Below are 15,374 nucleotides of genomic sequence, written 5' to 3'. Positions count from 1 at the left end.
CCCATAGTTCCTTTTGATGATCTGCATAGAATCACTTTCTGAGTTGATTTATGCATGTCAGTCCGTCAGTCAGTCCATCCGTCAGTCCGTCTGTCCATGTATTCTTGTGAACAAAATGCAGGTCGCATTTTTTATACGATTGAGATGAAATTTTCCAAGCAGTATTTGTTTGACCCAAGGACGAACCCTATTGAAATTTGAGATAATAGGCAAAAATTTAGATATAGCTCCCATATATATGAAATAGTATGAAATTTTGCACATGCAACCAAATTAGGCCTGAAAATAATTATGCCAAATTTAATCGAAATCGGTTCAGATATAGCTATAGCTCCCATATATATTGTTCATCCGATTTGTTATTTTTGTCCTCCGCAGCAGTAATATACACTCTGTAACAACAATATTTGGGGAAATATATCAAATACAGCTCAGAAATACCTTTGCTAAATTTTATCGAGTTCGGTTCAGATTTGGATATAGCTCCCATATATAACTTCGTCCGATTTAATTTTTATTGTGCACCAAACGTCGAATATTTGACCAAATGGGATGGAATTTGGCACTTATGACCGAATTGAGTCTAGAAGCTAGTATGTAAAATTTGGTGAAGATTGTTCAGATATAGCTATAGCTCCCATATATATTGTTCATCCGATTTGTTGTATTTGTTACCCACAGCCGTAATATGCACTCCGTAAAAACGATATTTAGAGAAATATATCAGCTCAGAAATATCTTGGCCAAATTTTATCAACATCGGTTCAGATTTGGATATAGCTCCCATATATATCTTTATCTGATTTCAAATTAATTTTGCACCAAATGGGCAATACAAGTCCGTATTTAAAAGATACAAATGCTTCGGGTTATTTAGTCCCTTGAATTTTAAATTATAATCATAGCGTGTATGAACTTTTAATTGTTATGCGGAGATCTACTAAATTAGCAAAGTGGTGTAGGGTATCATAAAGTCGGCCTCGCCCGACTTTAAGACTTTCTTTACTGTTTTTAATATAATCCTTCTCGAAGTGATATCATGCACTCCATAGCAATGTAATTTGGTATAAAAGATTAAAATGTTTCCGACAAATTTTGTGAAAATCGATTCAGAATTGGATATACCTCCCATGTATTTGTTCCCTCTGAAACCAAACTGTAACTGCTCCAAATGTTGATAGGTGGAATGATCTACTTCAAAAAAAATTATTTTGTTAGCTCTACTAAGTATGCATAGTAGGGTGTAGGGTATCATATTGTCGGCCCTGCCCGACTTTTGATTTTCCCTACTGGTTTAGCTTTCTACTTGCCGAAATTCGTTTCCAACATAAATAGTCATTTCATATGAACTTATATTGGCAACCACTCGAAAGAAATACATGCACTTATCTTTTCAAGAATTCCCTTTTTACCTTGAAATAAATGCACACACACGCATACCTTGTTCGAAATTTATTCAAACAAAATATTGCAAATAGTTGACAAAAATTTGATTGTCAATAACTTTGTGTTTTCAATGGAAACATTTGTGAACTACAAAAGAATACAAAGAAAAAACTCTTAAATTGGTGATCTCAAGATATGTCATTATTCGAAAAATAAGTCAATGTTCTTCTTTGGTATTTGTGTTCCAACTTGACCGGTTGCTTTTGATTGGAGTGATGCATATTTCAGGTGTATGTTTATGATGTATGTTTGTGATGCATGTGACATATCTATATTCATTAGTGGAGATAATTGAGCAAAGTTTCAACGATATACATGTATTTTGAACACAGAATTTGTCTCAAGGGCAGTCAGTGTTTGTTTTGTTACATGTGCCCGTTCGAATGTGTGTGTGTGTGTAAAAAGGATATTGAAGTTGGCTGAACTTTGACCATTCAATTAATTACATGCACTCGTCAGATATGTTTCTTATAATTAACCATCATTAATTAGCATTAAGAAAATCGTGTTTTTAGGATTCTGATCCCTGGATGTATTTGCAGAGTGGGAATGCATGTTGCTTGCTATGTATTCTATTTCCATGGTTCCAAAATATTTTTGATGGACATAAATAAGTAAGAATATTTGGGCGACAGAAGGACAATCGCTCTAACGTCCCATTCTTAACAAAATTTCGGAAATTTCGAAAAAAAAAAAAATAATAACGTTTGAAATGCAAAATAGGTAAAATGATAAACATATTAGAAAACAGTGAGTTTGGGAGCTATACCTATATCTGGACCGATTTACATCGAATTTTAAGTACTGGTTTCAATGCAGAATTCAATCATAATTCCCAAAATTCAGTCCATTTGGGCTGATATAAGCCATTTAGTGCACAATAAACCTGATATCGGATAAAGATATATATGGGAGCTATATATATGACAGAGGTATTTTCGAGCAGTATCTGATGTTCGGCACCAAATATCATTCTTGTGAAGTACATATTACGCATGTGAGGGACTTAAAACCCCAAATCGGATGAAACATATATATGGGAGCTATAGCTATATCTGAACCGATTTTCTCCAAATTTGATATACTTGCTTCTAGGCTGAATTCGGTGGGCTGTACCAAAATACAGGACTTTTGGACTGATATTGGCCATTTGCTGCACAATTAAATAATCCGGAATCGATTGAAGATATATGTGAGCTATATCTAAATTTGATCCGAATATCACTAATTTCAATAGGGGCCCAAGGTCGACCTTGGGCCAAATAAATATTGTTTGGAAAATTTCATCTCAATCGGATAATAAATGCGACCTGCATTTTGTCCACAAGAATACATGGACAGACGGACGGACTGACATGCATAAACCGACTCCGAAAGAGATTCTTTGAAGATCCTCAAAAGTAACTCTAGGTCTATCTCGCTTCTTTCTTCATGTTATAAACAAATGCACAAAGACATAATACCCTTACCACTATGTGGTGTAGGGTATAATCAATGATGCTTTTACTAAGAAGTCCTTGAAAAATTCTTCAAATTCCGAGATTTATTTTGCTAAGGAATTATGGCTGGAAAGATGCAAAAAAAGGTTTTTGGAAAACCGAAATTTAAGGTTACAAAAAATTCTAAAATGGTGAAAATTAGAAGTTTTGTAAGAAATGTAAAAAATATGGTATTGTGTGAACTGATAGTGGTAAAATCTTGGAATTTGTTATAAAGGTGGTAAAGATGGTTTTCCCAATGTGTACTAGGTGTGCGAACTGTACTAAATGGTACTAAAATTGAAATATATTGGTTTATTGGGGTCCCTTTTGGTGGTAGGTTTGTAATAAAGACGTGGTTTTGGAAATGTGAACCACAAGTGTACGAAAAGTACTAAATAGTTCATTATTAGGTACAATTTAGTATAGAATGAATAGATAATGTTCGGTACAGATGGCGATTCGGTATTAGAGTCATTCATGTCATACGTGTCTTGTCATTCATATAGCCTGGACATTTGAAGATGGTTTCTGAAATGTGTGCTATAATTGTACGAAAAGTACTGAAAGGTACTATATATGGTATTGGTAAAGGGATACATAAATTAGACGTTAAGATTAATGATGGTGTGTGTGTTTGTGATTTGATGGTGGGTATGGGGAATGTGGGAATGTGTCCTATATTTGTACGAAAAGTACTAAATGGTACTAAATTAAGTATTAGGCGAAGAAATAGGGAACTTTGATATTAAGGTCACTGTTGATGTCTGTGTTCAAGATAAGGAAGTGGTATAAAAAATGTGTACAATAAATATACGAGAAGTACTAAAGAGTACTAAATGTGTTACAATTCAGTATTGCGTGAACAGGTGGTGCTTGAAATTTGAAATTTGGTGTTAGGGTCGCTGTTCATGGTCGCGACTGAGGTGGAGGTGGTATTAGAAATATGTACTTGGTATGGGGTGAAGAGACAGGGATAGAATCCCGAATTGAATACTGTGTTTTTTATTGGTATCTGGAATTGTGATATGGAACAGGTTTTCGAAATGTGTGCTATAATTGGACGAAAAGTGCTAAAAAGAACTAAATTTTGTATTAGGTGCAGGAATAGAGGTGAAATTAGATATATATGTCACTGTTGGTATCTATGGTTAAGATAAGGAGGTGGTATTGGGTGTGTGTACCATAATTGTTCGAAAAGTACTAAGTGATACTAAATTAGGTGTTGGGTGAAGGGATAAATTTGGAATCCCGAAAATTGATATGGATGTCTTTTTTGGTATTAGGAATTCAGAGATGGATGTGGTTTTGTAAGTACGTACTATAATTGTACGAAAAATACTAAATGGTACTAAATTTGGATCAGTGATGATGTCCAGGATCGAGAGATGTTGATTGTTTTGGATATGCGTACTAAATGTTACTAAATTTGGTGTTGGTTGCATCGATAGAACTGAAATTCTGTAATTTGATATTGAGGTCACTGCTGGTTTCTGGGGTTTATAGGGGTGGAGACGTTAAAATAGTTTTGGTCAGAAAAATTCGATGTATGTCCATTGCGCAATTGTTTTGCAAATATCCTCCCCGGAAATCTTCAAAATGAAAGATTTTTAAGATTTTTGGTGTAAAAAGTTAAGAAATTGCGCATTTTGAGTACTAACGATTGGAAAAGCAGTAACTTCGATCGGGTCGAACTTTGAATACCCTCCACCATTTGGAACAAATCTGAAAAAAAAAACAAAATCTGTTATAAATTCTGTTAAAATCTTAAAAATACCGAATGTAGCCGTTATATTGGGGTCTATACGAAAACGTGTCATAAGCCATTACAGTATTGAAATACGAAACTTTAAACGAACTCTAACTTACGAACTCTAAATACGAAATTTGAAACAACAAAAATGTCGCTGAAATCATCAAAATACCGAATATTGGGAGGTACCGTTATATGGAGGCTATACGAAGACGTGGGCCTGCATATGCAATTTTTTTTTCATAGGCTGTAGTACTCATTATGAATTTTAAATACGAAATTTGAAACAACTCCGGTGATTGATGTCCCTAAAATCGTCAAAATATCCAATATAGGGGGGTATCGATGTATGGGGGCTATACGATAACGTGGACCTATATATAGACATTTCCCTTCCAGGGGGTAAAGTGCTTAAAAAGAACTTCTAGAATGGATTTTTAAACAATTCCATTGATAAATTTAGCTTAAATCATCAAAATACCGAAAATTGAAATATATGGTCTGTTTCAGAACAGCAAAATTGTAAAAATTGTTACTACTATAGCCGATTTTCCCTTTACGATATCGAAAAATATTGCAAAAATAGTAGATTCTTGCAGGTTCTGGAACAGGCCAATAATGATAGGCAAAGTTTGTGATTTATAATTTTTAAAAAAGTTTGACAATTTATGGAGAGTTACCAATAAGAGTAGCAATAATATTTAAATGAGATGAGATGAGGCAAAAGAAAGAGAGGGTCAATATTATCCTGATTTAAGCGTGATAGGATATTACTTTGTGGCAAGTTTTTATAAAATCTGACACTCCCTAAATTTCATTAATTTTGAATTTTTGTAACTGAGATACCAGATTCCGTCTTAATAAAGGGTTTTAAATTGCCTGAAATGTGGAGATGTGCGAAGTTTGTAAAATCAAAAACGTTTCGAAATGCTCCCCTCCAAAGGTGTTGCTTGGTCGAAAAAAATGTTATAACTGAATTTTAAATAAATTTATCTTGAGCAAAAATACAATGGGTGCCGTCGTAACTATGCCCCTCCCTAGTTCCTTGTACTTGGATCTAATCAAAATAGTCGAAATCAGTACGATCTGCTTCAACAACCCCAAAAAAATGCATCAAACCTTGATGTTACACTACTCCCATTTAATATTAAAGGTATTTCTCTTATTTCCAAATGAATCGACTGAAGTTTTAATAAAAGGACTCACAATAAATACAAAGCTGTCCTGCAAAAGTTTGGTCAAATAGCTCCCATACAAAAGTACTACACTTCTTCCACCTTTATCCAATTATTATTTAAGTGAACACATGTAAACACTTCCTGGAACATATGCATTTACGTATGTTTTCAATGTCACAATTGTCAATGTTAAAATACTGGATTCATAGCCTATGGCTCTCAATGAATGAATAACCTTCCGAGCCGACACCCACACACGAACACACACAGACCCGTCCAGGTTATGCATAACATGTTGCAATTTACAATTCTCCTGAATGCTAGCATCGTTTCGAGTATCTTACACAAAATCCTTTACACGCAAAATGCCAAGTGTAATTCCCTTTGACTTGCCATGCAAAACGTTTCCAATTACTGGCACTGGCTCCTACGTACACATCTTTATCCCACTCAATGGAAAGTCATTTGCCGTGCTGTTGTTGTCCTCGTCGTCGCCATTCGTTCGTTATTACTTCCCGTTCAAGTACGCACACTGCTGCCTGCACACCTGATTCTTTAAATAGACCGAGTGACAACAGACGCTTCTTTCTTTCTTTTTTTCTTTTTTCCTTGTCCTTTTTGCTTATGAAGAAGAAGGTTGTCCGGAATGTGTGTTAGTTTTGCATGATTGTGGCTTGTAAGTTTACCCAACATCTTCGTTTATCATTGATACTCAACATCGCTGTGTCCTTCAACCTGCTACCACCAAGGAGGAGGGGTGGACATTGCCATCTATGACCAATGTGTATAGCGTTTACGTAGAACTCAGCTGGTAAAGAGGGACAGCCGTGGGTATGTTATTATTGTCGGTTGACATTTGAATGCATTCATTCATGCATCCATGCATCCGTGGTCAGGTTCAATTGCATTTACTCACCTGTCGGAAAACAGAAAACAAGTGCGTGCACTGCACACAGCCGCTAGTCGTAACGAAAATCCTTTGGCTATTTTTAAACCAGCTTTGCTTGAAAATTGCATTTCAATGTTTTGGTTGCAACAACAGACGGCAACATTTTCGACTAGTTCTCTTCTCTTGTTCTCAGACACACAAACATGTCTTTATTGTTGCTGATATTAGTAAAGGATACGGTACGACTCTCACTTGGCATTGACAATCAACTTTGTGTTGTGTCAATGCCTGTAAGTTAATGGCGAGAGAGAAAGAGAGAGCGAATGCAAAACTGCTAGAATTTGCTGAATTGTGTCGTGAGGGGTAATAGAAATGGTTTCACATTACGTTATAGTGCCGTTTACGCATTGTGGGGGAAAATGTAATGTTATCGAAGAGTAAATTATGCAGTTCCCATGCTTTTAAATAGTTGGTGCGTCGATGCGTATACGTATTGACAATTAATAATACTATGCATCACCTCTTCGAAATTTTTTAATTCTTTTTTTTATTATATAGTGTCTTCGGCAATATTGTAGATCAAATCAGAATAATTATTTTGATAAAAAAAAATTAGCCCTCAAGCGTGTCAGCAAAGGGGTCTTTTTAGATTTTTTTTAAAAACTTTTTTTAGAAACTCCCTTTAAACGGGACCGTAGTAAGTCCAAATATTCTAGAAAATTATTTGTCATAAAATTCTACTGTGTGTTCTAGAACATACTAAAAGACAAAAATATTTCTTATCGAATTTTACTATAAATCTCCATAGTAAAGAAATCTCTATTTCCACTGCATATCAAAACCAGAAAGGAAAAGTCAAATGTCGGGCGGGGCCGACTAAATGATACCCTACACCACTATGCATATTAAGTAGAGCTCCCGTAACAAAAGAATTTATATTCGGAATTTCTTTGCAGTACATCATACCATCTGTCAACCTTTGGCTTTAGATCAGTTATAGTTTAGTTTCTGAGGGAACATATCCAATTCTGAATCGATTTCGAGAAGGATTATATTAAAAAAATATATACCAGAGCCGAGTTCCACAAAATGGAAACGTACGTCCCGAAATTTACTCCATTTGGGCTGATATTAGCCATTATTTGCACAATAAACCTGAAATCGGATTAAGGATATATATGGAAACTATATCCAAATCTTAGCCGTTCTCGATGAAATTTGGTAAAGGTATTTCCGAACTCTATAAGATATCTGGTAACAAACATCATTGTTGCCGAATGCATATCCCGAATCGGATGAAACATATATATGGGAGCTATAGCTTTATCTGAACCGATTTTCCAAATTTTATGTACTTGCTTCTAGAATAAATTCGGTGGGATGTGCCAAAATTCAAGTCATTTGGACTTTTATTGACCATTTGGTGCATAATTAACCCGAAATCGGTTAAAGATATATATGGGAGCTACATATATCCAAATCCGAACCGATCTTTATAAAATTTAGCAGAGGTATTTCTGGGCTGGTACCAAATATCATTGTTGTGAGGACTTAAACACCAAATCGGATGAAACATATATATAGGAGCTATAGCTATATCTAAACCGATTTTCACCAAATTTGAAATACTGGGTTCTAGAATGAAATCAGTCGTAAAGGCCAAAATTCAGTCTATTTGGGCCGATATTAGTCATTTGGTGCACGATAAACCTGATATCGGATAAAGATATATACGGCGGCTTTATCCTAATCTGAACCGATCTCCATAAAATTTGACAGAGGTATTTTCGAGCAGTGTCTGATTTTCGGTACCAAATATCATCCTTGTGGAGTGCATATTACGTATGTGAGGGACTTAAACAACAAATCGGATGAAACATATACATAGCTATAGCTATATCTAAACCGATTTTCACCAAATTTTATGTACTTGTTTGTAGACTGAATTCGGTTGAATGTCATTTGGTCATTTGGTCATTAACCCGAAATCGGATGAAGATATGTATATGGGAGCTTATCTAAATCTGATCCAATGATCACCAATTTCAATAGGGTTCGTCCTTTGGTCAAGCAAGTATGTTTTGGAAAATTTCATCTCTATCGAATAATAAATGCGACCTGCATTTTGTTCACCAGAATACATAGAAAGATGGACGGACGGACTGACATGTATAAATCGACTCAGAAAGAGATTCTATTAAGATCCTCATGAGTCTATCTCGCATACTTCTCCATGTTACAAACAAATGCACAAAGACATAATACCCTTACCACTATGTGGTGTAGAGTATAAAAATAGAATCCGTGAAAAATTCAGTTAAAATCATCAAAATACCGTATATATTGAGGTACGGATATTTAGGGGCCATACCAAGAACTGGACCTGCATAGACAATTTACTGTCATAGACAGTAGTACCCATTACCAACTTCAAATAAGAAATTTTAAAGAATTCCTATGAATTATGTCGCCAAAATTATCAATAGCTAAAATTATAAAAATATGGAATATAGGGGGGGTACCGTTATATGAGGGCTATACGATGAGTTGGTCTTGCTTAGACAATTTTCTATCATGGGCTGTAGTACCCATTAGGAACTTCAAATATGGCATTTGATACAATTCCGGTGAATAGCGTCGCTAAATCATTAAAATACCGAATATCGGGAGGTATCGTTATATGGTGACTATACGAAATCGTGGACCTGCATATGCAATTTTTCGTCATAGTTGTAGTATCCATTAAGATCTTAAAATACGAAGTTTAACACCATTCTGGTGGATGATGTCGCTAAAATCATCAATATACCGAATATCGGGAGGTAATGTAATGGTAATGTTTTGCCAACGAAGCTAGAACCCACCAACAAATACCAATTTTTAGACAAATCCGTGAAAAAAAATGTTGCGAAAATCATCCAAATCATCCATCCGAATATCTTTATGGGGTCAATGAATATTAAGGGGTGTTACAAACGGAATGACAATGTTAATGTACCCTCCTTTCTAAGGTGGAGAGTATAAAAATATTATCAATTTTAGTTAATAAAAAATATTGTTTATATCAAAAAAAAATTAGTTCCTTTATGCACTTCTCTGCAAGTATCCTTATCATCTCAATGTACAATATCCAATTCCAATATTGTGGAAAATTCCAAGTGGAGTAGTCAGATCAAGGCTTCACTAAATCAAAACCCCAAACTCAGTTTCGGGTTCTAAGGCCAAACGTTGTAAAAGCCCTTATATAGTTTTGAACCTATACAAAGGGACAAAGGGATATAGATATATTTCGCTACATTTAGGATAGAGCTTTGAAATGAAATTTTGGCAGTACTGCACCACATTTATTTAACTTTGCCAAAATTTTCATTTTTTTTCGCGATATTAAACGATTCCAAATTTTCAGCTGCTTATGCCTTATTATGACATATTGGGCCCGCAGAAATATATAATATATAATTGTCGAGTTTTATATTTGCCTTTTAAGTATTTTTCTTGGTGAGAGTGCAAAAAAGTTTAGTTCATTCAAATTTAACGGGGTTTTTAAATTGTTACAAATATTTCAGAAAGCATTTGAAGATAATGTTAAAAAATCCCTAGTCTTATGTATCAAAAATTATCTGTTCCCAGCTGTAAGTCTAGGCAAGCTTTTCCTATAATACATGCTAAAAAACTCTCCACAATTGCTAAAAATATCACTAGATGGCAATGTAGTTAACTTTCCCATTGAGATAAAGGATAACAAAATTTAAGTCTATCCAAAATTCATAGTTTGTTCTAAAAGTATGGTGGGCTAAACAAATTCATTGCAAACAGTTTTGCGACATTAAAAAGCTCCAAAGTCAATAGCTTTTCCGAAAGCTGTTTTTGTCTCTAGCTACACCCCTACTGTAATTTCTATGAAGCAGTCTGCAGTTTGAAATTCTATAAAGTTGTCCCATTATTTCTAATCGAAGCAATGTTAAGCATTGCTTTATATTACATCCATATTCATGAATTTACTTACATAAAAACAACACTTTCTTATCGGGTTGTTTGTAAAAAAGGCACATAAAAAACAACAAATTACCTTAAAATATATTTTCAATTTATTTTCAAAATAAATGTAAAGGGTGTAAAACAAACAAAAAATTGTATATCTAATATGAAACTTCTACTTTTGCTTTTAATTGAAAAATATAGCGATCCTTTAATTTTCTACAAGAAAAAAATTTAACATACGGAAATGCACGTCTGGTTCAAACCATAATTTCTATATTTTAATATGTCTTCTGAACACTTCGAAAACGGGATAACAACTAATCCTTAATTTCCTTACGAATTCTTTAATTAAGAGCTGCAACAGCTTTTTGGGCAGCATCGTCCAAATCTGTTGCCGTTTGTATAGCTAAACCAGAATTTTTCAAAATTTGACGAGCTTCATCGACATTGGTGCCTTCAAGGCGCACAACTAAAGGTACATTTAGACTTAGTTTCTTAGAAGCTGCCACAACACCATTGGCAATTGTTGCACAATTGACAATGCCACCGAAAACATTTACCAAAATTCCTTTCACTTTGGGATCTGAGGTCAAAATTTCAAATGCCTTCAACACTTGATCTTCCTTGACACCACCGCCAACATCAAGGAAATTAGCTGGATCACCGCCATTCAGCTTAATAATGTCCATGGTGGCCATGGCCAAACCAGCTCCATTTACCAAGCAACCAATATTACCATCCATGGCAACATAATTGAGATTATGTTTGGCTGCCTCAATTTCCCTTGGATCAGATTCCTCTTCACTTATGTCCATGGCAAAGATTTCCTTCTGTCTATACTGGGCATTATCATCAAAGTTCAGTTTGGCATCTACAGAGATGACCTCACCTTTGTCAGTCTCAGCTAATGGATTAATTTCGATTTGTACTGCATCAACAGCCTTAAATAAGGTAAAAAGTTTTTGAATCTCCTCAGCACATGTTTCAATGCATTTTCCCTTGAATTCCAAAAATTTAGCAACTTTTTCTAAAGTTTCCTGAGGTATGGGTTTGTCAATGTTCAAAGGAATTGTAAGAATTTTCTCTGGGGTTTCTTCAGCCACAGCCTCAATGTCAACACCGCCGGCAGGTGAGGCAATCAGTACGGGTCCATTGTGTTCACGATCCAGTAAAATGCAAAGATAGGTTTCACGAATAATATTCACACTGCGTGCAACCATGACTTTCTTGACCATAATACCAGATTTTGGTGTTTGTTTGGTAATCAAACGATTACCAATCATCTTTTTGGTCAAATCGAGGACTTCATCTTTTCTGGAAAAATAAATAATAATGTAAGTGGTTATTATTGGTTTTGAATACTTTCAATAAGAGTATTTATAACAATAAAATTTATAATAACAATAAAAAACAAGTAAAAAAGCTGAATACCCTCCACCATTTGGAACGAATTTGGCCATTTTCAAAAAATAAATTAAATTCATAAAAAATTCTATTAAAATCTTAAAAATGCCGAATGTAAATGTTATATTAGTGTCTAAGCCATTACAATATTCAAATGCGAAACTTGAAAAAAATCGGTAAATAACGTAGCTAAAATTTGAAACAATTCCGATGAACAATGTCGCTAAAATCATCAAAATACCGAATATCGGAAGGTTCCGTTTAATGGGGGCTATCAATTTACTGTCAACGGCTGTAGTATCCATTTCGAACTTCAAATACCAAATTTGAAACAATTCCGGTGAATAATGTAGCAAATATTATCAAAATACCGAGTTTTGGGAGCTGCCGTTATATGGGGGCTATACGAAGGAGTGGACCTGCACAATCAATTTTCTGTCAACGGCTGTAGTATCCATTTCGAACTGCAAATACCAAATTTGAAACAATTCCGGTGAATAATGTCGCAAATATTATCAAAATACCGAATAAAGGGAGGTATCGTTGTGTGGGGGCTATACTAAGACGTGGACCTGCACAGACAAATTTCTGTCATAGGCTGTAGTATCCATTGCGATCTTCAAATACCAAATTTGAAACATTTCCTGTGAATAATGTCGCTTAAATCATCAAAATAACGAAAATAGGGAGGTACCATTATATGGGGGCTATACGAAGGCGTGGACCTGCACGGACAATTTTCTGTCATAAACTGTAGTATCCATTATGTACTTCAAATACCAAACTTGAAACCTTTCCGGTGAATAATGTCGCTTAAATCACAAAAATACCGAAAAAGGGAGGTAGCATTATATGGGGACTATACCTAAACGTGGACCTACATGGCCTATTTTCAATACCAAAAGTCCTGCAGGCATAATATACATTTGAGTAAAATTTTAACATCCTACTTCATTTTTTTCGAAAGCTATAGTGAATTCCACAGACGGACATCAAAGTAAATACACTTAGTACATGGATGTATCTACACCGATTCTTCCAAACAGAATATGTATTGCCGAATTTGTTATTTTATAAGTCGTTGCTCTTTCAAATGAAGATGTCCAAAGTTCAGAAAACAGAGATAACAAAAGAATTAAATACATATTATACTGATTCGCCAATATTATTATGATTAAGACAATTATAAGTCATCAATTGAATTATAAAATTAGCAATAACAATCAAAAATTTGTTTTAAATATTAATTTGCCTATATCTACCCACCCTTTTAATTATATGAGATATAGCTTTGGCCTTATTTCAAACAGGTTCAACCGTATGGTTATACATCTTTCCTAGTTAATTAAAGCGTTAGTAAACATCATCCGACCCATTCTGACACAAGCAGTAGGGCTGTCATTTAAATATTTATGGACTGTGCCTTGTGTTTCCACGATTCAAAAGATAGCTCTTTGTTTTCCCTTATTGCATGATCCTGTTTGTGTGAAGTAAGGATAACCATGTCTTGTTTTTAATTTTGCCTGTCACTATGCCTGTCTGTAGCATTGAATCCATAACATGCTCAACATACTTCTATAGGTTCTCTATTTACATTTAATCTACTATCACAATTCAAGCACCTATTACCAGTAATACCACACATGCCATACTTACTTTGTGGTTATGTGTACACCACCTTTGAAGCCATTATCGAAGGTACCCTTGCCACGACCACCGGCTAAAATTTGAGCCTTTACAACATATTCGGGACACTCTGTAACAAAATTAAAAAATAAACATACCAATTAACAACCTACAACATAAACGTACACACACAACCTACCAAATTGCTTCAAAACTTCAGCATCTTTGCCTGAGTTATCCAACACCTTGAATTGCTGTATGGCCACATTGTACTTTTGCAAGAGATCTTTACTCTGGAACTCCAATAAGTTCAAATGACGTACTTGTTGCAAGGCTGTGATCTATATTATTTATTGATCCATAGAGAAATTTTAATTTCCATTTTCAAAAAATTTAAATATTTCCACAAAAAACTAACCTTTTTGTTGAGTGTATTACGCAGGGTATGGGCAGCAATGTTAATCATGTTTATTTTGTTATTATTGTACTCAAAATGTCGTCAGTCAGAGAATCCTTAGTTTGTTTTGTGTTCTCAATGCAAAATATTGATAATCTATATTCATAAATAACAACTCTATGCAAAAGAACTTTGAACTTTTGAAGAACGAAAAAAGTCGGTTCAACTTGTTATCAACAGCCGGTCGGTCTCAACGGGAAGGGCTATCAAAATCGACTTATAGCTAATCGATAAATCGATTTTTTTTTATAATTTTTAATACCCTTCACAATGTAATGGTGGGCATATTAGTTTGTCGTTCTGATTGAAACCCACTGAAATAATAATTTAAGATACTACGAAGTATATATTTTCTTGATCGCGTAAGATGAGGAGCATATGTCAGCGTGAACAAACATATTGAAAACATAAAAAACAATTTTCGTTTCGCTATACGTTTTGTTGACAAGAACCAGTAGTGGAATTCTGTAACTCATTTTCTGAGTTACCGAAAAAATCGGTAAAATTCAAATGCTTATAATTTCGGTAATTAACGAAAATTTTCGGTAAGCTAGCGACGAAATGAAAGTCGTCTCTAAGACCTGCCGATAGATTTTAATGTTGTAACCTTTTATTTGATTTTTATAACAAAATTTTGGCTCTGAAAGTTACTAATTTTTGTCGGTAACTCAAAAATGAGTTAAGGAATCCCACTACAGAACTGCAAGAACGTAAAAGTTTTTACTACGATAACCGATTTTAACTTTATGATATCGAAAAAAATTTCAAAACTGATAGATTCTTGCATGGTACTATGATATCAAGGTAGGGCTATGATACCATATGATTTCAATTTTTTTATTTTCTTGGCTTAATATGTCATCTTTATTTGTTTATGTATGTGTTTTCTTTTCAATAACAAAAAAAATGTTCAGAAAACATTCAAATTCGGATGTTTTCAAAATGTTTATTTCATCGTATGCATCGACAAAATCTAGAGTTTTTGTAGCGAAATAATCCTTTAGAGATATATAGAACCTGGTTTTGAAAAGAAGTGTTGAACTTTCATTCAGTTTTCGAGGTTTTCAATTATTTATTCAGAATAAATGCAACAAGTTGTTTGATTTTTTATTGTTTTGATACTAATTCTGACATTACAAGCCAAACAGGTAGACCTCTATAC

The 15,374-nt window shown here is 34.4% G+C and overlaps 1 protein-coding gene across 1 annotated transcript; it reads right to left on the bottom strand.

Annotated features, from left to right (window-relative positions):
* Positions 1–10,809: 10,809 nt before the first annotated feature.
* On the bottom strand, positions 10,810–14,420 carry LOC101898855 (succinate--CoA ligase [GDP-forming] subunit beta, mitochondrial). The gene is made up of 4 exons (XM_005190592.4): positions 14,174–14,420; positions 13,955–14,096; positions 13,786–13,885; positions 10,810–12,039 (listed from the first exon to the last, which is right to left on the bottom strand). Exons 1-4 carry the CDS (start codon positions 14,219–14,221, stop codon positions 11,070–11,072), a joined length of 1,260 nt encoding a protein of 419 aa, XP_005190649.1. The 5' UTR covers positions 14,222–14,420; the 3' UTR covers positions 10,810–11,069.
* Positions 14,421–15,374: the final 954 nt, after the last annotated feature.

Source organism: Musca domestica, unplaced genomic scaffold (assembly GCF_030504385.1).
Source record: "Musca domestica strain aabys unplaced genomic scaffold, Musca_domestica.polishedcontigs.V.1.1 78, whole genome shotgun sequence".
NCBI classification, from domain to species: domain Eukaryota; kingdom Metazoa; phylum Arthropoda; class Insecta; order Diptera; family Muscidae; genus Musca; species Musca domestica.
The sequence above is the reverse complement of the archived record's forward strand: the minus strand, read 5'-3'. Positions and strand labels throughout refer to the sequence as shown.